Genomic DNA, 24,836 nt, shown 5'->3' with positions numbered 1-24,836 from the left:
TGGATTTATAATTATTATACAGATCACTGTAACTACTCTAATAGAGTGTACATACACACAAGGTATTATACCAAATACTCTAATAGAACAGTCCTTTCCAATCATGGATTCAAAAGTTTACTGCAATGTTGAACTTTCCTTGACTCCAGCTACTAATTTTCTTCTTTTAGTTTATTGACTGACGTTATTTACACTGTACATACAGACCTTGAAGCGACTGTTCTATTAGAGTAATTAAATGTATGAGAGACACTTGGGAACCAACTGGTTTTACTGTAGGATTACTATTTTTCGGAGGTAAAATTGTATTGGTAGAGGTCTGTAGGGACCTCAGAAAAAGTTCTATACACTTCTCAAAGTTTTTTTTACAAGCAAAACAGCCTTACATGGTTATACCTTCCATTTGCCATACAAGACAGAACTTATAGTACACATCACACTGCCACAGTATGTATGTACCGTTGGAGCACACAGTAGGAGGTTTTGATCACTCTTCAACGCTGCTTCATGAAGTCTACTTTGAATACGGTTGAGATTCTTGTAACCAGAAAAGGCACTTTGTGCCCAGGTGGGTAGCTGAGTAACCGGCAGTAACACTTCTCCTTCCTGAAATGGTTTCTGCTTCAAAGCTGGTACATGAACCTCCTCATAACCTACCAACAAAACAGTTACTGAATAAATGATAATTTTAAAATGCCCCTTTGTCTCTATCATATTTATAGCATGTGACATGGTGAGCATCAGATGAGGTCAAATGTGTTCACTACACACCAACTCATCACTACTGGACAAATAGTCCATGCGGTCTTAGTGGATGCTTTATTTAAATTTACAATAAATATTTACTGGTCCTTCAAAGATTTAAAGTTTCGTGAAATCTTCATGGACAATTTATCCCAACAGTGAAAGGTGGTATATTCATTGTCAATTTTTCATCGTCTGCTCACAACACACTCGAGCATGTGCGATTAAAAATAGAATACACACACACACACACACACACACACACACACACACACACACACACACACACACACACACACACACACACACACACACACACACACACACACACACAATGAAGAGGGTCTAAGAGCTATGCCCTCAGAGCCATTATAGGTTTTATCATGCCTCAAAGTTCTTAAAGATTGATGTATGCATAATTTGAAGCTTATAAGTTATAGGAAAGTTTAACCAACCAAGGGACCGTCCCCCTCTTTCTGTTGCCTACGCTACTGAAACTTAGCACACATGCTAGAAACTAAGAAGTACAATTTACCACACAGCAGCTACTGTACATCATAAATTATGACTGACTTTGACAAAACCTGGCTTTGACAACAAAGCTTCATTAGCAGATATGGTACTGTTAGTAATCACTGCATAAGTTTTTCCATAATGACTAGACTCAGTTTAAAAAATGGCAATCTCTATTCTAGTAATGTACACAAATTTTTTGAAATTTTCAACTAGAGTAGGGACCATAGCACATCTATAAAAAGTACTGAAGCAAGCTGGAGTCTTAAATCACAGTAAAACAATAAGAAGTGCTATATTCCTACTGCACTCAAGATACCAAAAATCACAGTAAAACAATGAGAGGTGTTATCGATGTGCTATGGTCCCTACTCTAGTTGAAAATTCCAATTTTTTGTGAACTTGTTTGTTTAACTTTTTTTTGTAAATTTATAATTATTATGACTGAATTCTGAAATGGCACCGCATGCCCCAACTATATCAATTATCATCTGAAAAGTGAAGTATCCATTATACTTTGTTGTCAGCTATTTTCAACCCGTTACACAGCATTTTGAATCAAGAACTATTCGAAAAGCACCTCTGCAATCCACGCATACTGAAAGAAAGAAATGGTGTTGCACGCCCCAACTATATCAATTATCGTTCGAAAAGTGAAGCATCCATTACTCTTCGTTTTCGGCTATGTTCAACCCATTACACAGCAATCAAAAACAGCCACTAACCGGGCCATTTCTTCTTGCCAAAATGCCATTGTGTATGAGAAGCCATACAAGACCATGCTCAGAGTTAGGCTTTTGGTGTGTGCTGCTTGTGGCTAATAGAATCTGTCTTTATTAAACTCAGTATAGGCCAGGAAGCTTAATTTGTGCTGAAGGCTTTGTTGCAAGGTGGTTTTTTCACTCCATAATTATTGTACGTGGGCGGGTTATCCAGATTAAATACTCTAATAGAGCAGTCACACAAATACTTTCCTATTTTGAATCGTTTCAAAATGACAGCAGAGAATGTATCTAAAGATTTATGACAAAGAGTCAAAATTGAGATTTGTGGCTTACATTACCACCCCAGCGATCCCTTCTTGTATCGTGGCTTCTTCAGCATTCCCTATTCCCATTTTAAAATTTCCAATTTTTCATTCCTCTAGTGATAAATGAAGATTCATTATCGTGTACTCCAGAAAGAAAACATCACAGTAAAACCAACAGGTATGAGCTAGTACAACACAATGAATGGAATTCGTTTATATCAGTTACATTTTTTTCTGGCTAAGTAGAGGAGAAATGTTTCTCTATTATTGACCTACGTAGTAACTGTACCAGGTCATTGTACCTTAGTACGTCTTTATTAATTTTGTACTTCCACAGCTCATGCCAGTTCTGAAGATAGAGTGGAATACGATAGTATATTAAGCCAGCAATCCATTGCTGGTAAAAAAGTGAGTTTGATTTTGTGAGCACAGAATTCAAATCTGGTCACAATTATACATCATACATAACTCACCTTTCATGTTCTGCCTGTAGGATCGATCAGGTAACTGGCATCTCTTGTTTGCCATGAAGTGACTGCCGTGGGTAAAGCTGAGGTCATCAAGGTCAAGTACCTTCCTAGAGCCAAGCTAGAGAGAGAAGCAATACACATGAAAATGTGAGCATAGTATTCATATGGTGATACACCTGGGATTTCGTTAAATTTTGGTGTATAGAGTAGGTCCTGCTAATGTTAATACTTAAAAAAAGAGAACTTCAGATGCTGGCCATTGTCCCAAACAGCAGTATTTATGATATCAAATAAATAGGTTCCATTGTAACAAATGGTATACATATGATATCATGCACGCACGTACTCCTTTTTTCTCTTGTTGGCTTGCATCCTCAGCATCAAGATCAGCGTCCACCCGAGACTTACGAGCAGCTGCTTTACGTACCAACTCCTCCTGTACTAAGTCTTCATCCTCTATCTTGGACAGTGTCTTCAAGATGCGATGGGTATCTTGATCCTTCTTCATCTCCTCTTCAATAGCTTGTCTCTCATCGTCATCATTAGTACGAGCCAGCAATGTACAGTACAGAACTAAAATATCAAAATATAACAAGGATAACGAGTGCACATGGCAACAACTGATGATGTACATTGTCATCACTTGTATAATAATAAGGCAGTGGTCTTATTAAGAAAAAGTGCACCTTGGCTATGTTTGGAATTATTTTGACATAGCCAACCGAGGTGACCGACTACTAAGTGAAGTCTCCTGGAATGTACACGTACAACACTGCACCATACAATCTGTACCTGTTTTTCGGTTCTTCAGAAGGATTTTGATGAAAGAAAATCGATCATGTCCCAGCAGGAGTACAAGTTTGTTTTCACATTCTATGTCATTAACCGAGTGTTTCAGGATCTCCAATACTTCATCAGCCTCCTTCTGTGATTTCATCTCATCAACATATTTGTTTTGTGACGTTTCATCATCAGTCTTCTTTAATTCTCGCTGCAGCCAATAGGCATCCACCAGATGAGGCTCTAAGATCTTCGTAGCTCCAGTACCAGCCCCACTGGTAGAGAACTGCAAAAAAGATGATGAAAGAGGAATAAAACTAATGTATGAAATAGTTTAATATTTACTTTAAGTGTATATACATGATCAACCAAGCAAAGTTAAAATCTTACAACACATTAGTTAGTATACCATAACACTACAAGCTTCTGAGTATCACACCAACCACATATGCACATACACACATGTTCATGAAAACAAGCGCACACCATCATTACACCGCACAAGTGGTCAGGCTAGTTCATACACAAGTACACACACGCACAATGTGCACACAAGCACATACACACGCAACTCACATCAGCACGGTGTAGTACACCATCATAGTCAGCCTCAACTCCTTCTCTCTCCTCCTCCATCTCATCATCATCTTTAATAACTGATGTCTGATTACATTGATCCTGTAATGCACGCACTGGTGAAGGGCAGGCACTATTCCCCCCGGCAAAATAAAGTAGAGCAGGAAACTGTTAATTTGCTACCAACATCAAAACAACTTTGTTTATTACATACAATCATATACCGCATCAAAACAACATAAAGCAAAGTGCATTGCCTTTAAAGAAGACCCTGTATCTTATGGAGGGAATTACACAACTTGGGTATGTAGATATACATATGTACAGTATGAAGGGAGGATATTGTGTAGGTTAAGCTCTCCTGTATACTTGGGAGAGCACTGCATGTGTACCTCGATATGATATAACATTCTAACATAGTGTACCATATAAGCAGAAATTTTGACAGGGAATTAAATTTACTGGGGGAAGATATTTATTGAAATTGTCCAAGCCAGCTAACTAATATCATTCAATTTAAGGTTTAACTCTTTGGCCCTGAATGCTACTAGGTTCTTTAAAAACAAAAATTATTTTACACATTTTGACACACAATGTTTGGACTCCTGTTAAAACTTGATTGCTGATGATATTGAAGCAGCAAACCTGAGAAGCTAGATTTATATCAAAAATGTGGAGAGATCCACAGGGAAGCCTAACCAGCCTATTCTGACAAAGATCAAGCTAACATTGGAACATGGAAGATATGCTCTGAGCATGCATGGTCCTACAGCTGCAGCCAGACATTTCCATGAAAATTGTTGGTTTGTTTTCTCCCAGCAAAGTGCTTAACTACTTCTCCCTATTGATGCATCCCAGGTAGCTGTTATATGTATGTATGTACTAGTAGTAACCTAGTCTTGTGCCCACACCATCGTTCCTTCCCACCCAGAAAAAGAAAAGCAATCTGGGAATGAGACTAGCCTTGTATCGTTTGAATTGCCATGACAATCATTTGAACACTCATGTGACACCATCACTGAAACTCTCGGCCTATATACACACTGAATGCAATGCATGTGTAATTAGTGCAAGCCTCTGTGAACAAGAGTATAACTGTCAAATTTGAACTTGTCAAATAAGCGTATTGCTCAAATATTTCCCCCATCAAATTTTCTGCTTTTACAGTATATATATATTTATATATACCCCAACACCAACTGACCTCTTCTTCATCGTCTTGAAATACCACTGCTACTCCGTACTTATCATCTATCGTCTCCTCTTCTACAAAGAAATAACACCACCAGTAACACTGTCTCTGAATGAAAAGTTCCACCATTGGAACCTTCAGTGAATCTTACATACCAACTTAAGACAACAGAAAATACTGTATCACACTTAGCAAAACTGAGGATAAGAATTAATAGAAAGCAGGAATACACCGATAAACACAGTTGAAGAGTCCAAATGAGTTCATAGCATATACAAGTCACTTTAATTTTACTAACTTTCTCTTCTATGATTTTCCTGCTGTGTGGCACTTTATATCATGCAGAAAGGAAGGAAATAAGGAAAAGAATTTGCCCAATATCTTCTATGAATATTTGACACTTAACCACTATATTATGCAACCAATGGTAGATCTTAATAACTACAAGTGTGTGATGTGGTTGGCAACACATGGCTGGTCAAGTTGGTAATTATATTTCCAGTTCATCTTATGGATGTAATCTAGGCCTTGTTACTGTAGTAACTAGTGATGTGCGATAGTAAGTTTGCAATTATATCAATTAATCACGATAATTGCATCACGATATCATAGTTATCACGATAGTAAATCCAAATGATAAGATGCACAATGTAGCACTAATTTTACCTATTTTCTATGAACACAGGTAAAGGCACATCCTGTATACCCGAATGCATATATGTCATGTTAAAATACAACAAAGTTCAATCTCAGAAAACAATTAGAATACATAATTGAATAAACAAATGCTTTAATTGTTCAAGTAATTCCGGCGAGGTAAGAATGTCTAATATGGGTGCTCACGATAATCACAAGCTATTATCATATCACGATAATGAACCACTGCGATACAATTATCACACTATTAATATTATTGCACATCACTAATAGTAACCATGTTGCAAATTTAGTTAGTTACAATGCTCATGAATACAATAGGCTAGAAAAACAAGTGTACACTCAAACTTCAGGAATAAGACAATAACTAGTATGGCATACTCTTTGGGTGTTATTCTGTGGTGTGGTACGTATGTGAAAATATGTTGATTTTCCTATAAGTTTGCATACAAAAGTCGGAAACAGATTTATCGCAGTCATGCAACTCTGCTCAAATCACAACAACAATTTACAATAAGTACACACACAAAATATAATACTCCTTTCAACTCTAAACTGAATGCAATTTTACCATAACATAACACTTGTATAGCCGATACACATGCCCTTACCTTCGGCTACTGAAGCTTTCTTCTCACTGCCATAATCCGTTATCTTTTTTCCCAGACTGACTAAGACATGAAAGCACTCATCACTCATCTTCCCTATCAAAGCTGTAATCTCCCTTCTCTTCTCTTTCTCCTAATAACAAGAACACACTATAGTATCTGTTAACCAAAAGCTTGACAGAGAAGACCATCCTCTTTAATACAAACCCTTAATAAATTTTAATATGAATTTACACAATTTTTCTAGTTGGAGGGTTCTTATATTTTTTGATTATTGTTACCAATGGCGATTAAGATTTGTATGGTGACTAACAAGATGTCACAGCAAACCTACCAGGCTTGGTTATACAATAATGCAACAATACTAACCTTGGGACCAACAAAAAAAAGTGTCCTGAGATTTTAGGTCAGTTTGTGTGCTAAGGGATAATTTGGGACCACTACCGACCAAGTGACCAGATTATACAGGTGTTCTTGTTTTCAAGTGTATACATCTCCTGATTAACAGGTTCCATTGTGGTTCACTCAACTTGGAAAACCAGCTAAAAATTCTAACCCAACATTAGAGAATAATTTCTATACCCTGTTGATTTTAGTCAACTGATTCTTACTAAGCCCTAGAGCTCATGCTTAGAGTCCCCAAAACGGATTGTGACGTCTTTTGGGATGAGGCTTATTGTACATGTACAAGAAAGGAAGTGTTGAAAATTGGATAAAAGTCACAAAAAGAAGAGCCAGAGACACTAATTTGGGATTATGCATGTTGAACAACACAGCTTTACTCTTCAATTAATGCTCACCTTCATTTGAGTATCTTCAAGTGTTGCTAACACCTCATCAGCTGCTCCACAGAGGATTTCTCTCGGCTAAAAGTGGAATAAACATTATCTAGATGTCAGTCTAAATGGTATACACCCTCACGATAGGGTCACAATACACAGAATATGTAATATCCATAATGCACGTACACACGCACGCACGCACACACACACAGGTGCAGTTATACATGCGCTTATACACATGTATGCATGTGCATACATGCATGCAGTACGCACTACACACATACCTGGTCTCCAATGCAGTTCAATATAAAAGTAAGCAATACTTCATAAGACTGGCGAGTCTCCCTTGTCTTGGGTTGGTACTGTATCCCACCTATTTCCTCAGCATGTGTAGATGGGGCCATTCTCTTGCTTTGTTGCTCTTCTTCCTCTAACTGTGACTCATTACGAGAACGTCTGTAACATCCAATAAATACCAGTTATCATGTACACCCACCATCTGATAAATGGTTGAGTAGTAGGTATACAAAGTGACCAGCACTTACAAATTCTGGGAAATAAATAAATATATAGAGCTGAGCGATAGTCGCGATTAATTGATTATCATGATAGCTAGTAACAATCATGATCTTGATAATATACTGTTGTGCTATCGCGATTACTTATCCATATTTGTGCGTGGTCAAAAATATGGATAACAAAAGCAAAGATGATAATGTTGAAGTTCAGAAAACTGTAAAACACCAGTATCTTGAGCATGGACAACAAAGATAACAACTGTAATACTGACACATAAAAATTTTCAGTGGAATGCTAGAAAAGCAAATGTGTGGTGTGTAAATAATTGGAGTATTCCTGTGTTTGTATACATAAGTTTGAGTGTCTTTAATAACTGCTAGTAACTATCTTGATACTATTGTTATTGTGATATAAAAGTTACTATCAAATCGTGATTATGATAGTTTTACTATCACTCAGCTCTATAAATAGTGTGTCTAGCATGCTTTCTGATGCAAATTCTTTAGAGAAAGCCTTGAGAATGTACTTCATTTTCATTCATGTAAGAACAGGGCACACCCTTTCACCTCAAAGGAATTTGTTATCCCTGGTAACTAGCTATAAGGCTAGATACACCATTTTCTGGTTGTTTTATAACTATGTAAACCATTGTGAAAGGCATTCACAATGTCTTCAAGAACTCATTTCACCAGTATTTCTGAGTAAACACAAAAGCTCACCACCTGGAAGGTTAGCACTGGCTCTGTACAGCCTTCATTATGCTCATGCAGGTGTGGAAAGACAGATCAAGACACACGATAGTGTGTCATGCGGCCAAGTACAGCTAGTGAGGGCATGTGACAGACAAGCGTGTATTTTACAGGAACCAAGAAAATGCCATTTTCACGCATCCGTAGCTTGATAATGGCACGACAGAAATTAACCATTTTTGTTGTGGAAACTCCCTTGGGATAGGGCATCTCCCATTCCAAATTTGAGGTGAATCTGCCCGCCCGCCCATCCATCACTGAGATACACACCTTCAAAGTTCATCTTATTTTCTTCGTATTTTTCTTCTTCGTCTCACACACTTTAGAAAAATTGTAATGACTCACGTGTGCTTTGGTTGATTTACTCAAAAATTGGTAAAGGATATAATTATGCTAATTAGACTTCTACTCCTATATGTATAGGAGTAATTTTGCATAACCCTACGCAAAATTACTCCTGGGTCATTCCATGTCAAATCAACAAGGAATTTAGGGTCACCTCTCAGATTTTGACAAAACTTGGTGTGTTGTACCTGTGGTGCTTATCACTCATGCAAATTTTTAGCTCCATACATTTCATAGTTTCTGATTTATGACCACAAATATTTTGAATATTTCATGAAAATTTGGTCTATCTCTAGTTATAAAATTGACTGCAACTTTGCACTGTGTAAATATTTTTAAACACAATTTTTACTGATGGAAGACTGTTGATTGACCTTTCCAGTGATCCCTAAATTATGGGATATCTACTTAATTATGGTTCAAAACTACTTCATTGAAAACTTTAATCCTTTCTATTTTGAAAAATGCTGATTGAAATTTTTCAAATTCTTTTGTGAATAATGATTGGGCCATAGTCTATGTTTGATGAAATTTTTGTGGTGGGACCACAATGGGCTCAAGAGATATAATGAATTACGTTGTGGTATGCGGTGTCTATTATTGCTGTATTGGAGTGTACACCTCTAATAACTACTCACAACAAGGCTATGCCAAGTTTGTCTTACAGAGTGAAGGTGTCTAGGTACATTACAACCTGTATTAATGACCACCTGTATTGAAAGGCCATCTATGTGCTGCAGTTAAGTTATACTTCTTTAATGTATAGCACCAAAATATCAACCCTTTCTAGCAAATCCAAAAATGGTCCTTATTAGACAGATTGACTATAAATTACAGATCTGACCACCATGTGTCCATAAACATCATGTAAATGTTGTACCATCTCTTCACAAGTACCTTCTTTATTAAGTTGAATCCTACTGTAGTGGACTTAGCCATATTTAAGTTCCATATGTGGCTGCATAGGTACATACAACAGAACTCCTCAGAAGGGATACCTGGATACCTTGATAACCAGGACACCTGTTTATACACTGTGCTCCCACTGTAGCGGTGCACGTACATTTAGACCAAGATACTTCTGTGGCTTCTGTAATATGAGCACTTTATTATGGTCCTAGCAATGGAGGGGTTTTACCATATACATGCATTAATTGTACCTCAATGTGTGAAATTAATTACTGCATTACTTTACATTCACGACCACTTTGAAGATCAAGTCATAAATTCATACACATACTCACGTAGGAAGTAAACATGGTGACCACATATTTACCATTTACCTGTACTGATCTTCAAAACGTGAACACAAAATACTTTGAAAAACAATTAATTTTAGTAATTATAGTACTATAAATCATGCATTGAGGTACAAGCAAGTGTTAATAATATAAAAAAATCTTGGTACAAGTAATGCATCCACTGTATATAGTGTAACTCTTCTATTCCCTGGACCATTGATGAAGTGTTCATTTTTGAGAAACCACAGACTTGTCTTGGGTCCAAAATGTACGTACAATTATAAAGTGAGATCATGAGGCTATCAAGGTACCCAGATATCCTTTTTGAGGAGGTCTGTTGTACCTATGCAGCCATGTACGTAACTTGAATAGTATAGAGTGGGGATATGTATGTAAGTGCACTACGGCAAGATTTTACTTAATAAATAAGGTATAACTGAAGAGATGGTACAACATTAATGTGTATGATGATCTCATTTATAGTCAACCTGTCTAATAAGGACCATTTTTGGACTTGCTAGAAAGGGTTGATGCTTTGGTGCTATACATTAATGAAGTATAACTTAACTGCAGCTTATAGATGGTCTTTCAATACAGGTGGTCACTAATACAGGTTGCAATGTACCTAGACACCTTCACTCTGTAAGACAAACTTGGCATGACCTTGTTGCGAGTGGTTATTTGAGGTGTACACTCCAATACAGCAATAATAGACTGCAAATTCCACCGCATACCACAACATAATTCATTATATCTCTTGAGTCCATTGTGGTCCCACCACAAAAATCTTATCAAACATAGACTATGACCCAATCATTATTCACAAAAGAAATTGAACAGCATTTTTCAAAACAGAAAGGATTAAAGTTTTCAATGAAGTAGTTTGAACCATAATTAAGTAGATATCCCATAATTTAGGGATCACTGGAAAGGTCAATCAACAGTCTTCCATCAGTGAAAATTGCGTTTAAAAGTATTTACAAAGTACAAAGTTGCAGTTGATTTTGTAACTAGAGATGGACCAATTTTTCATGAAATATTCAAAATATTGGTGGTCATAAATCAGAAACTATGGAATGTATGGAGCTAAAAATTTGCATGAGTGATAAGCACCACAGGTACTACAACCACACCAAGTTTCGTCAAAATCCGAGAGGTGACCCTAAATTCCTTGTTGATCTGACATGGAATGACCCTCCTATAAAACAGTACAGTAGTACTGTTTAAGTAGGGTTGCATCAAAAGTGACACGCGCCGCCAAAAATACCACCCTTAAAAACCAGCTTAGAAACTCTTTACGTGACAAAAATCACCTTTACGGAATAATATTAGTCCATCTAACATCAAGTGTAGCATTAAAAACAAGAAAACACTTACTATAACGGCCGGATATAGAATTTAAAAAAACTGTCAAAACTCGAAATTTCGTCTCACTCACTCACTCACTCACTCACTCACTCACTCACTCACTCACTCACTCACTCACTCACTCACTCACTCACTCACTCACTCACTCACTCACTCACTCACTCACTCACTCACTCACTCACTCACTCACTCACTCACTCACTCACTCACTCACCACAGTCGCAAGCCTAGAGCCCAAATGAAGCAGCGCACGGTCACCATTTTACGCCACAACAACAAACTCACCGGTGGGATGTGCCTTTTGGGGTTCCAACGAGTGTATGCCCTGTGCGCCTTGTCTTTTCTTTTATCTTCAATCAGACTGCTTGTCTTCTTTATCCAACGAAACCATACCGAGGCATTAATTTTCCATATCAACACTTTCTTTAAGCAGCATAATAGACGCCACAAAATTATTTAAGGTGCTTAGACTACGCTACTGTATGGCCCCTGACTGTACGGATGTACCAGTACTCCACGATAGGTCACGCACATTCTTTATTCTATGTATTATTGATCTATTGATCGAGACCACGATGACCATGCCCCTTTTACGCTAGCTGTATGTGTGACCACATACCTTCAAGTTGGTAGGCTGATTTGAGATACTCTAGTCTAATAATCAATTGAAACCGTGATGACCACACCTCTTTTTGGGGCAAACACACATCTTCGCAGGCTGACTCTAATACAGCAGTCACCCTAATAAAACAGTCACATGTTTATAGCTAGCTGTATGCTTTAACAAAAAAACTAAACAAACTAGTATATTAAAAATTATAAATTAAAAATGAAGTAGGGTTTCAAGCTATAAAAAGTAGTGAAACAAGATATGAACATTGGTAGCTATTACAGCATAGCTCAGTGTTAAATCCCTACTTTGGCATGGTATAACAATTATTTTGTGTTCAATGCCAAAGTAGGATTTCCCACTGAGCTATGCTGTAATAGCTACCATTGTTCATATCTTGTTTCACTACTTTTTATAGCTTGAAACCCTACTTCATTTTTAAATTTATAATTTTTAATATACTAGTATATTTAGGCAGAAGCACTGTAAAATAGCGTACTCCTACGTACAATGCTAGTCCTATATATATGAGAAATTTTGTGTGGGGGTACGCAAAATTGTTCCTTATGGGAGAAATTTTGCATGGGAGTACACAAAATTGTTCCTATATATATAGGAAAAATATTGCGTGGGGGTACGCAAAATTTGATTATGCATGTAATGATTATACACAAAGGAGTTTGGTGAGCTTTAAATAAGATGTAAGTAGATTATACTTGATGTAATATTATGCTGTAAGGTGATTATCATAGCATAAGATGTTTCTAGCAGGGCCAGAGGAGAGTTGATTGGGCCATTGTATATGTTGAAATTGCTATATACATGGTGCTGCCAATGAGAGGAGTTGCTGCACAGTGGGTGAAACACACAACAAAGTACGAAGCACAAGCATTCTAGGGAAGTCTGGGGGCATGCCCCCACAGGAAACGTTTGAAAAATTAGACACTCAGATATGCAACTTTAGTGATATTTCACTGCTAGGTAGCTAAATATGCTCACACCTATCTGTTGCTCCTCAGACTATTTATACTATGTATAATAGGTAGGTAATTGTAGACCTGACATACAGGGGATACAGCATGAAACTTGCTATATGGCTCAGTGTACAGTTAGTTATAGCAATTAGAAGTTCAAGGGGGTCTAGAGGTGCAACCTCCAGGAGCTGCAGAATTTGTAATTTAAAGGCTTGAAAATGCCTTAAAATTGATGCTAAATTAACTACAGGTAGCTAGCAACTTGCAACTTTTCTTCCAAATTTCACAGGGAACCCATGTAGCATGACCCCCTCATAGAATAGCGTATAATTAATTTATTATTTGCAACTAGGCAGCTAGCTGTATACAGTGAATTCACACAGCTACAATAAAAAGGCTACACAGTTACAAAAATGCAGTATACTACTATACTGGTTTGTATGCAATGAAGTAAACGGATCATCATGTAAATATACTGGTGGACAGTCACGAGACCAATCACTATTTGATAATGTCACGATGTGGGGTAAGACTGAGAGTTTGCTCAGTATCTCGACAGGACGAGTGGGTAGCTGAAGAGGAGAGTGATTTCTACTCAAAATTTCATCCAGATGACTGCCATGTAATTTATGGGTGTACAGCTTCCTGGAGTGGGATGAGGCACCTAGTTTGTCACAGCCAGCCCTTTTCCCAGTAAAAGAAGCCAAGAGTGACAAGCCATAAAGTGCTAATGATTATTGTATGAAGATTGGATTGTGATATAAGTGTGCCAAAGAAGGCACCTGCCGTACACATGATAAATGCCAACTGTCAACATACGTGATACGTAGAACCCACAATCATTTCTGTACAAAATGATGCGAATGCTATGCTGTACTGTAAGGTAATTGGAAGTACTGTACGTGTAGTTTTGTGCTTTAGTTAGGCTGAGAAACTATAGGTAACTACTCGTACCATGCATTTTCAATAAAATGCACGTATAGATATGATCGTCCAGAGATTGCATGAGAGTAATATAGATCAAGCTGGTCAGCTAATTGGTCCACCTCCAGATTATCGGTCTGGCTCAGGCCTGATCAACTGGGACTGTCTCCTCCGGCCTTGTCTAGGATGACTTTAAAGGCAGCTTTTTGGGCAGCACCTGTCATTTTAGGGAACATTCTACTTAACAGTCATCAATTCAATTCTTTGGATCTGTTTAGAAGAAGCTTTCTTGGTGCCACCACTGACATATGGGCGTCTACTCCTTTAGACATCAGACTGAGAGGTGCTGAAGAGGGGTGGTCTACTGTTTTGAAACTGTTGCAGAGACGTTTTTGTGTTTAATTATATGTGAGTTGTATGCTCTTTAGATGTTAATGTAAACAATATGGAAGGCATTAGACAGTTAGAAGAAAACTCAGTTAAACAAACATTATAATTAGCACTGATCATAGACGTTTCTACTTTATTATGCCTAACCAATACTGTGCAAGGTCACGATGTAAAAAGGAAAGTTTTTCAAATGGCAAAAAGCACAAATCTTCCTCATCTCAACTATACAGTATGGATCACCCCAAATGGCACACACTACCAAGAAAACTGTTTTTAAAAATCATCCTACAGACATCTTGCGTGAAGAAAATCACCTTTACGGAATAACATTAGTCAAAATAATTGTTATAACATGTCAATGTAGGGATTTTCTCACCAAGCTATATATACATGCCATTATTTATCACTTGTTCTACTTCTTTTAATCAAAAAAAATTAACAATTTTTAAAGTAAATAATATAACGCCAGTTGTTTTGCTATCTGTGAATTCAGTCAACTGCCTATACAAGTGCATTTCTTGAGTTTGAATATGTGACATCTTTGAACAGGTGACTGTCAGCACATCTCATGCAAAATCTTTTAGTATGATAAACAATTTAGTCCAAGGATGCAAAAAATTTCTTACAATTTTGCATACCCCATGCAAAATTTCTCCTATACATATAGGAACAATTTTGCGTATCCCCACATAAAATTTCTCCTATATATATAGGACTAGCATTGTACATAGGGGTACGCTATTTTACGGTGCTTCCGCCTATATATAGTATATTAAAAATTATGAATTTAAAAATGAAGTAGGGATCCAAGCGATAAAAAGTAGTGAAACAAGAGATGAACAATGGTAGTTATTTAATAGTTATACTGCGGCCCTTGGGCTTGGGCATATATATCAGGCAAATCCCCAGTGACCATGGTATTAAGTAATATATACCACTCTGGTATGTTCACCTAATAGGTGAAGGAAGACAAACCTGCATTCACCACATTACTTTTATACAGAGGTTTGCAAAAATCGATTGTGGGTTTAAATTGTGGGCACAAAAAAGAAATGATTGTGGGTTTCACTGGTTGTAGTGATACCATTTTAAACCAAATAACCACTTTGTGGATGAATAAAGTTACCTAAGGTGCTAAAATAAACACTTAGACATATAGTTTGTGAATGTTTGAGGCATCTTTCATGCAGTTGAAATGTACTTTGTAGAAAAACAATCCCCACATTGCAAAAATGATTATTTAGTGATGCTTAGTAACTGAACTATGCAATGCTGACTCACTCAGTTCTTTTTACTTCACAACAATGCCCCTAACTAAATCAACATGTTTAACTCAAACCCACAATGCAAAACTTTAAGCAGCTCTAATTCAAACCCACAATGCAAAACTTTAAGCATCTCTATATAAATAATCAAAGGGAACTGGTGTTTTGTAGCTGCCTCAGCATCAAAGGCAGTTGTGGTCAGGGCTATATCATGATATTGCCATATCGCCCTAACCACTGGGCGATATCTAGATATCGCCCTGTTGTCAGGGCAATGTGATATATAACCCTGTGGTTTCTTTTGATCTGAGGTGTCAAAGTGGTATATTACAGCATAGCTCTGTGGGAAATCCCTACTTTGGCAATGAACACAAAATAATTGTTATACCATGCCAAAGTAGGGATTTCCCACTGAGCTATGCTGTAATAACTACCATTGCTCAACTCTTGTTTCACTACTTTTTATCGCTTGGATCCCTACTTCATTTTTAAATTCATAATTTTTAATATACTAGTTTGTTTAGTTTTTTTTGTTATAGCATACAGCTAGCTATAGACGGGTAGCCTTTTTAAGGCGTGGTCGTTTTACCGTAAATTTTCCACATACTTTCCGAGTTCGCTAAGTCAAAAATGTATTACGGCGGCTATTGAAGAAAATGAACATTTCGGTTAACTTTAGCAAGCAAGAGTTAGCCAGCCTTCAGAACAGAAAGTATGTTATAGAGAAAGGTTCGAGCTATAACATATCCAGCGTGTAAGGTGAGAAGGTGATTTTCTCTCAATCTCGGGTTTTTGGAAAGCGATAAAACTCGTTGAAAACATTCTTTGTAAGACTTTGCTACTACTTAGAATGATAGACTGGATGATTTTAACTCATCTTGTACCTTTGAAGAACCAAAAACGTTTGTCAAACTATTTTAAAAAATGAGTTTTTTGTTGACTTCTTGACCAACATTGTAATCATGCGTAAAACGGAAAGTCACGTTTTCTTGCATTACACAAGGGACACGCCCTAAATAGGCAACCCGTCTATAAACATGTGACTGTTCTATTAGGGTGACTGCTGTATTAGAGTATCTCAAGTCAGCTTGCAAAAGATGTGTGCTTGCCCAAAAAGGGCTTGAAAAAGGGTGTGTTCATCGTGGTTTCGATCAATTATTAAACTAGAGTATCTTGAATCAGCCTACTAACTTGAAGGTGTGTGGTCACAAATACAGCTAACATAAAAGGGGCGTGGTCTCGATCCATAGATTGATATACGTAGAATAAAGAATGGGCATGATCTTGTGACCTATCGTGGAGTACCGGTACCTCCGTAGCTACAGTAGCGTACTCTAAGCACCTTAAATAATTTTGTGGCATCTATTATGCTGCTTAAAGAAAGTGTTGATATGGAAAATTAACGCCTTGATATGGTTTCGTTTGATGAAGAAGACAAGCAGCCTGATTGAAGATAAAAGAAAAGACAAGGCGCACAGGGCGTACACTCGTCAGAATCCCAAAAGACACATCCAACTGGTGAGCTTGTTGTTGTAGCGTAAAATGGTGACTGTGCGCTACTTCGTTTGGGCTCTAGGCTTGCGACTGTGGTCAGTGAGTGAGGCAGTGAGGCAGTTGTACTAAATTTGGAGATTTTGGCGATTTAAAAAAAATATATATCCGGCCACCTGTAAGTGTTTTGTTGTATTTAATGCTGTTTTATGTATTATATGGACTAGCACTATTCCGTAAAGGTGGTTTTCGCCGCATACAATGTTTGTAGGATGATTTTTAAAGGTGGAATTTTGGGCAGCGCGCGAAACATTCACCACGATCCCTACTTAAACGGTACGACCGTATCGTTTGATAGGAGTAATTTGCATAGGGTTATGCAAAATTACTCCTATACATATAGGAGTAGCACTCCAATTAGTGTAAAACTGTACATTACCCTTAAAATTCAAGGGCAGTACGAATGTAATACTGCACATTTATACTGCACATTTACAGTCCAATTTTGGTACAAATCAGACAAAGAACAAGGGAGTTATGCACAATTTTTCAAAAATCCAAGGTGATTTGTTGTCACGCCTCCAGGGTGAACTGCTTGACAGAATTACTTGAAAATTGGTCTGTATATAGAGTAACTATCATAGTGCAAACCTTTTGTGGTTTGAAAGAAATCGCATTAACAGTCATGGAGTCATAACAAAAATGCCAACTATGTGTAAAAAGTGCACAATCGAGTTTTGTTAATAAAAAAGTATTACTTGTCATGCCTACCAGGCAAACTAGTTTATGAAATCAGCCGCAAATATGTATGGACATAGATTAATTGTTTTAGAACAAGCTTTCAGTGGTTTATAAGGAATCAGATAAAAAACCACTGAGTTACATTACGAAAGTCAACTAGGTGTTAACAAGTACGTGATTGAGATATACTCTAATAGTGCAGTCACCCTAACAGAACATTCAGCTTCATAATAAATCTTTCTATTAGAACGTTCAGCTACAGTCAAGTCACCATGTAGAGAGTTCAGCTAACAACAAGTTACCCAAAAGAAAGTTCAAGTCAACCTGTAGAGAGTTCAACTACAAAAAAATCACCCTGTAGAGAGTTAGTTTAGTTACAAATACACAGAAAAAATTGGAATTTTCAACTAGAGTAAGGAGCACAGTAGGGATATAACTGTTTTATTGTGATTTAATATCGTGCACTACTCCAGCTTGTCTCAGTACTTTTTATCAATGTGCTATGGTCCTTACTCTAGTTGAAAATTCTGAAGGCATCAGTCAGGCAGTCAGTCAATCAGTTAGTAGAAAATTCCGTTAAATAGATTATTTTTAAAATTTCGTAGCAACTTGTTAAAAGTATTTTGGGTCGATCTGAAAGCTTGTTGGGCTTAGTTTTACCTAACCAATACTGCCTCATTGTCGTCACGGAAAATTGACTGTTTTTTTTTTTTTTTGGGTGATGTTATTTGTGGGCCACGCCTACTCCTTTGTGGTCCCTACTATACAGTACTATCATACTGCGTGAAAATTTACAGAAATTTGATCAAAGGCAATGTAATTATTTTAATGGTGATCCATGCATACCTGTCATCAGTGCTACATCACTTAAACAAGACACCATTGATAAGGTAGCTTTGATTTATCGTGTAATAATAAATGATGGGCCAACTCATCATCACGTACATCCTCAGATCAGAGGAGGGCGGAAGCACTTTAGACGCCACTTGAAAAATATTACCTTAATTGCATAGTTCTGTTCAAAATCTCACGTGAACCTCAATAGTCTCAATACAAAACCAGCAAATGGTGGGGTTCAGTGGGGTTAACTAGATTTTTAGATTATGCTTTGTGTAAGGATTAAGGTGATGTATTTAGTTTTGTAAAAGCGCTTAGTTTTCTAGGCAAAATTGATGAAACACTATTTCACGTATAGCGAGTTTAGCATTAACTATGTATGTTTATTGTAAGTAAAATAATGATGCCATGCTGTTACATCGTCCACACATTTAACTGATGCTGAAAAACAAGGGTTCACATAATTCATTTTAACGGTACTTAAGGCGCTTCCACCCTCAGATATCAGTATTAAAGCATTTCTGTGAACAGAGTCAATCATTAGGTGATTGATTGACTGCAGTTATTTTTATGTTATAGCATTTATGGGGGATTAAATCTTACCTCAATATTTATATTCTAAGAAAATAAATTTTCAGTCCCAGCCACAGTAGGGACCACAAAGGAGTAGGCGTGGCCCACAAAATAACATCACCCACAATTTTCCTGACGACGATGAGGCAGTATTGGTGAGGTAAAACTAAGCCCAAACAAGCTTTCAGATCGACCCGAAACACTTTCAACAAGGTGCTACAAAATTTTTTTCTAAAACAATTATAATGGAATTTTCTACCTGACTGACTGTCTAATGGCTTCAGACAAGTGTAACTTGATAATGGCTAAGGCTACGGACTTGATTTTTCACTGTTCAACGTCACTTCGGCCCGAAAGGTGTCTTTTGGCATACCGGAGTACGTACAATGCATTCTTCATGGAGTTACCAGTGTCCTCTTTTGTGTCCCATTCACCTTTGCTAACAGAGAAAAGTGTTGATTTGGTGGTAGCACGTGATGGCTTCCCTTCGTAATGGAAATCGTCTGCTTTTTATAGCGGCTATTTTGATTGCAGAGATGCTTTTTGAACAGTTCTTGATTTGTACTGCTGTACGAGTTGAACATTGCTGAAAACGAAGCGTAATGGATACTTCACTTTTCAGATAATATAACTGGGGCACACAGCACTATTTCCTTCTTTCGGCATGCGTGGATTGCAGAGGTGCTTTTCAAACAGTTCCTGATTCGAAATGCTGTGTAGCAGGTTGAACATAGCTGACAACAAAGCGTAATGGATACTTCACTTTTCAGACAATATAACTGGGGCACACAGCACTATTTCTTTCTTTCGGCATGCATGGATTGCAGAGGTGGTTTTTGAACAGTTCTTGATTCGAAATGCTGTGTAGCAGGTTGAACATAGCTGACAACAAAGCGTAATGGATACTTCACTTTTCAGACAATATAACTGGGGCACACAGCACTATTTCTTTCTTTCGGCATGCATGGATTGCAGAGGTGCTTTTCAAACAGTTCCTGATTCGAAATGCTGTGTAGCAGGTTGAACATAGCTGACAATAAAGCATAATGGATACTTCACTTTTCAGACAATAATTGATATAGCTGGGGTGCGCGGCACCATTTCAGATGCTGTAAGTTTATGCGTGGGTTCACCAGTCATAATAATTTACAAAAAAGTTAACAAACAAGTACACAAAACAATTTGGAATTTTCAACTAGAGTAGGGACCATAGAAATTCTTAAGCACAACAGGGATATAACACTTCCTATTGTATTACTGTGATTTAATATCGTACATTACTCCAGCTTGTTTCAATTTTTTTTCCCGATGTGCTATGGTCCCTACTCCAGTTGAAAATTCCAATTATTTTTGTGTACTTCTTATAAAAGCAACTATATACAAAATTCACAACTACCAGGAGCAACACTGACTTTCAACACTTGTGGGGTCTTGCTGACCATCTCAAGATCTTTCAACTTCTGATTTACAACCATGCAAGCTTTTAAGCAGTTATCTTCTGCATTGACTTAGTTTTTCAAGTAGTGACTGATTATGCTAAAGAAGTGTAACATCATAGAGGAAGTCACAAAGTATTTCCATAAATACCTGTATTATTCTGTAAACCATGTCGGCATTGCATGTCACAAACTCACAGCTACAGAACAGTGATTCTATTCATTTGGGAAAATAGCACATATACACAATATTCACAAGCAGTACAATAATACACTGTGAATGATGATGACATCATAAGATTTCATATAGAATAAGCCACCAATGTTCGACCACCATCGGTTCGGACACGATTTTTCTTTAAACCAGCAAAGAAAATTTCTGCTCTTGCTATGCCTTTGGAGAGGTCTAGGCCATAAACTCTTGCATGCAAAATTTCAGACCAGCAGATTTCTTCGTCTGACTGCAGGAGCTGCAAGAGTGACCTGTCCGAATGTTCTTAATTCTTGGACAAACAAACATATGTATTATCGGTCGAGTGGCACTGCTCGTAATGCTTGAAGCTGATCAAGTCTTTCTATACTTGATATGAAAGAGTAACTCTTATACTCTCCAAATATATGCAGTAGTCCTTATTGGCTGTGAATTACAAAGCTCCAAATCACCTCAGTCTTGCAATCTTAAATTCAGCCAATATGAAGCTCGTGCAAATCAAATAGTTACCTATATCCAATTCAAAGCTATTTTTATGAAAATTGAGAGCATCAGCTACCGTTCAATAGTAAATAGATGCATGCACAATGACCGCACCTTGATTTTTACCTGAATAGCTACATTTGGCTTCTCTGACAGTAGCAGCCTAGCTACTATACCCAGCACACACATACACAATCCAAATCGACTTAACTGGGGTTCTGACTAACCCCTGTCTTAAACATTTCTCTTCAAAATGTCCAGGACATTAGCCAGATTGAAACACTCTAATAGAACAGTCACCTACTAAACAATTAGAGCAGTCAGAAAATCTGAGAGCCACAGTCAGGCATATTCACTTCAGTAAGACTATTTATATGTGAATTTTGTTGATTACAACGCTTAAATACTGATTACATGTGATAATGCATTTACTGATAGCAAGAGTTCATAATATATATATTTAGTAAATATATATATTATGTACTCTTGCTGATAGTTATATTAGAGTAATTGACTGCTCTATTAGAGTATTTCGATCTGGCTATTGTCCTGGACATTTTGAAGAGAAACTTGGACATTTTTAAGACAGGGGATAGTAAAAACCCCATTTAAGTCGATTTGGATTGTGCATGTGTGCGCTGGGTGCAGTAGCTAGGCTGCTACTGTCAGAGAAGCCTAAATGCAATGTAGCTATTCAGGCAAAAATCAAGGTGCAGTCATTGTGCATGCATCTATTTACTATTGAATGGTAGCTGATGCTCTCAATTTTCATAAAAATAACTTTAAATTGGATATAGGTAACTATTTGATTTGCATGAGCTTCACATGTGGCTGAATTTAAGACTGCAGAACTGAGGTGACTTTGGAGCTTTGTAATTCACAGCCAATAGGACTAAGCCAAATATCTGCATATATTTGGAGAGTATAAGAGTTGCTCTTTCATATCAAGCACAGAAAAATTTGATCAGCTTCAAGCATTACAAGCAGTGCCATTCGACCGATAATACATATTTTTGTCCGAGAGTTGAGAAAATTTGGACAGGTCACTTTTGCAGCTCCCCTGCAGCCAGACAAAGAAGGCTGCAGGTCTGAAATTTTGCATGCAAGAGTTTATGACCTAGACCTATCCAAAGGCATAGCAAGAGCAGAAATTTTCTTTGTGGCTTTAAAGAAAAATCGTGTCCGAACCGATGGTGGTCGAACATTGGTGGCTTACTCTACAAATTACAATTCATATGCTGCCAATTCACTTGACATGCAGTCATATGAACAAGATGGAATCAGTCACAAAAAAAAATGACATTCAACTCTTACTTCTTTTTGGTTTGCTCAGAGTTTGCCGGTTTAGTTCTCTCGTACTTGTCTCCCATCTTAGTACCCAGATGTCCCACCAGTGACTGGACCTCCCCTGTCGCCTCATCCTTGCTCCTCCGGTCAATATACGTACGGTCAGCCGGGAGTACAAGATTTGATGTCTATAGAACGAGAAAACCAGGTGAGATAGATCTGAAGAGCAGCCGCCATAGATACTAGAATGTATTCTAGTATCTATGCAGCCACGAAGCTAGAACAACCTCACGTGATAAAATACACTTAACAGATGCGCCATGTCAAAAAGCTAAATAAGATATGCTTACCTGCTTGTATTCGTACTGCTGAGACCTGCCGTGGTCCTGCGCCATTGTCGACCTTCCAATCAACGCTCAAAATTACACACGATATATCACTTCGGGCGCACTCACCTAATAGCTAGGTGAAGGAACGACCGAAAATTTTTTTTATACAGTAGCATCTGAAGATCGATCGTAGTTTTTACAGTGTGCCACCAAAACGTTATCCATACGTCAAAACGTTATCCATACGTCAAAACGTCATTAATACGTTAATTTACTCCAACACACAATGTTTGAAATTTTGCGATTGTGGGATGGAGTTTGTATTGTTATACTCTCCCGCGTGGGGTATAACCAGTGTGGTCAGTGCTACCACAACGTCACAAGCTAATCCAATCAGTGAAGACTCTTCAGCAGCTGTAATACAGGACCATGAGATTGGTCTACTGGAACCAGATTCAAATCAAACAAGTAACATTCAAATTAATGGTACACAGAGTAACAGCACTATTGTTAGAATTTACTCAGTGTATACTGGAGCAGAAGGGAACATATCAGTTCAGTTTACAAATTGTTCGTCATTTGGTTATGTGTACAATGACCTTGACAATGACACATATCGTGCTTGTGTATGTGCACCAGCCATATTGAGTAGTGATGTCACCTGTGACTATACTAATGGTAACCTTATCAGACCAACTGACAAGTGGATAGGAGAATTGAATGGCAACATCTTGGTATTATCGTGTTTAAATCACTACTGTTCTGAGCATCAATCAGTAGATCCGATGGATTTAGTGTGCAAACAATCGTGCTGGACTGTTGTGTGGAGGATGTCGAGATAACTGCAGTGCTACTATTGACTTCACTGGTTGTAGTTGTAATGGTTGTTCAGAAATTCAAACTTTAGCAGTTCTGCTTGTGCTCTTTGCTTTTGGTTTGTAGGCTCAACGGTGTGTTTTCATTATTATGTATCTGATGGTTTCTGTATGGACAAATTTTCTATATAAATGCAATATATGTATTTAGAGAAGCTTTGTTCCATAGTTCCTCCTCTTTAACGGACATTATTACTTCATGTTTGGTTGTTTGTGGTGGTTGCCTGTATGAAGGAATTACCACTCTGATGTCAAGTGCATTAAAATTTGCTCTACCTACATATGTTTCCTAGTGATGGGAATAATTACATTACTAGCTAAGAATTGTGATTGCTTCAATAAAAGAATTTCATTCTCAATTCCCAAGTCATTTGCTACTCTAATTTACTTTACATATAACTGGCTACTAAATGGTAGTTTTACTATATTGGTGATGAAACCAATTACCACTTCATCAGGTATTGAGTAGCATTGGAAGATAGATCCTAATGTTAAATGTTTTCATGGTTGGCATGCTTTCTTCGGAGTAGTATCTATTATAATATTACTGTTGCTATCAGGTCTAGCAATAATTCTATTGCTCCCTAAGATAGCTTATCGGTTTAGAGTAGTGCAGAGGCTGAAACCACTAATGGACGCATTTCAAGCTCCATTCAAATTGAAGAATTCATTTTGGATTGGGTTACAACTAATGATTCGACTTCTTTTCTACATATTGGTTATTTTTGTTCCAGAAGATTACCAGCTCTACTGTTTGTGTCTGATCATTCTCTCATTGCTATATGCTCAGACAGCACTTTTATCTTATAAAAATCATCGACATTATTTGTTAGACA

General features: G+C 37.4%; 1 protein-coding gene across 1 annotated transcript in view; it reads right to left on the bottom strand.

The window, feature by feature from the left end:
• LOC136236347 (U5 small nuclear ribonucleoprotein 200 kDa helicase-like) overlaps positions 1-23,198 on the bottom strand; it is a 40,116-nt gene extending 16,918 nt beyond the window's left edge. Inside the window, exons 1-11 of the mRNA XM_066026491.1 lie at positions 23,147-23,198; positions 22,824-22,984; positions 7,637-7,808; positions 7,371-7,436; positions 6,574-6,703; positions 5,318-5,379; positions 4,114-4,215; positions 3,550-3,823; positions 3,104-3,330; positions 2,761-2,875; positions 460-653 (exon numbers count right to left, since the gene is read on the bottom strand). Coding sequence (XP_065882563.1) covers positions 460-653; positions 2,761-2,875; positions 3,104-3,330; positions 3,550-3,823; positions 4,114-4,215; positions 5,318-5,379; positions 6,574-6,703; positions 7,371-7,436; positions 7,637-7,808; positions 22,824-22,984; positions 23,147-23,191 — 1,548 coding nt within the window. The 5' untranslated portion in view covers positions 23,192-23,198. The remainder of the gene's footprint in view (positions 1-459; positions 654-2,760; positions 2,876-3,103; positions 3,331-3,549; positions 3,824-4,113; positions 4,216-5,317; positions 5,380-6,573; positions 6,704-7,370; positions 7,437-7,636; positions 7,809-22,823; positions 22,985-23,146) is intronic.
• Between the last annotated feature and the right edge of the window lie 1,638 nt (positions 23,199-24,836).

Source organism: Dysidea avara, chromosome 10 (assembly GCF_963678975.1).
Source record: "Dysidea avara chromosome 10, odDysAvar1.4, whole genome shotgun sequence".
Lineage (NCBI taxonomy): Eukaryota > Metazoa > Porifera > Demospongiae > Dictyoceratida > Dysideidae > Dysidea > Dysidea avara.
Note: the sequence above shows the minus strand (reverse complement) of the source record. Positions and strands in the feature narration are given on the sequence as shown.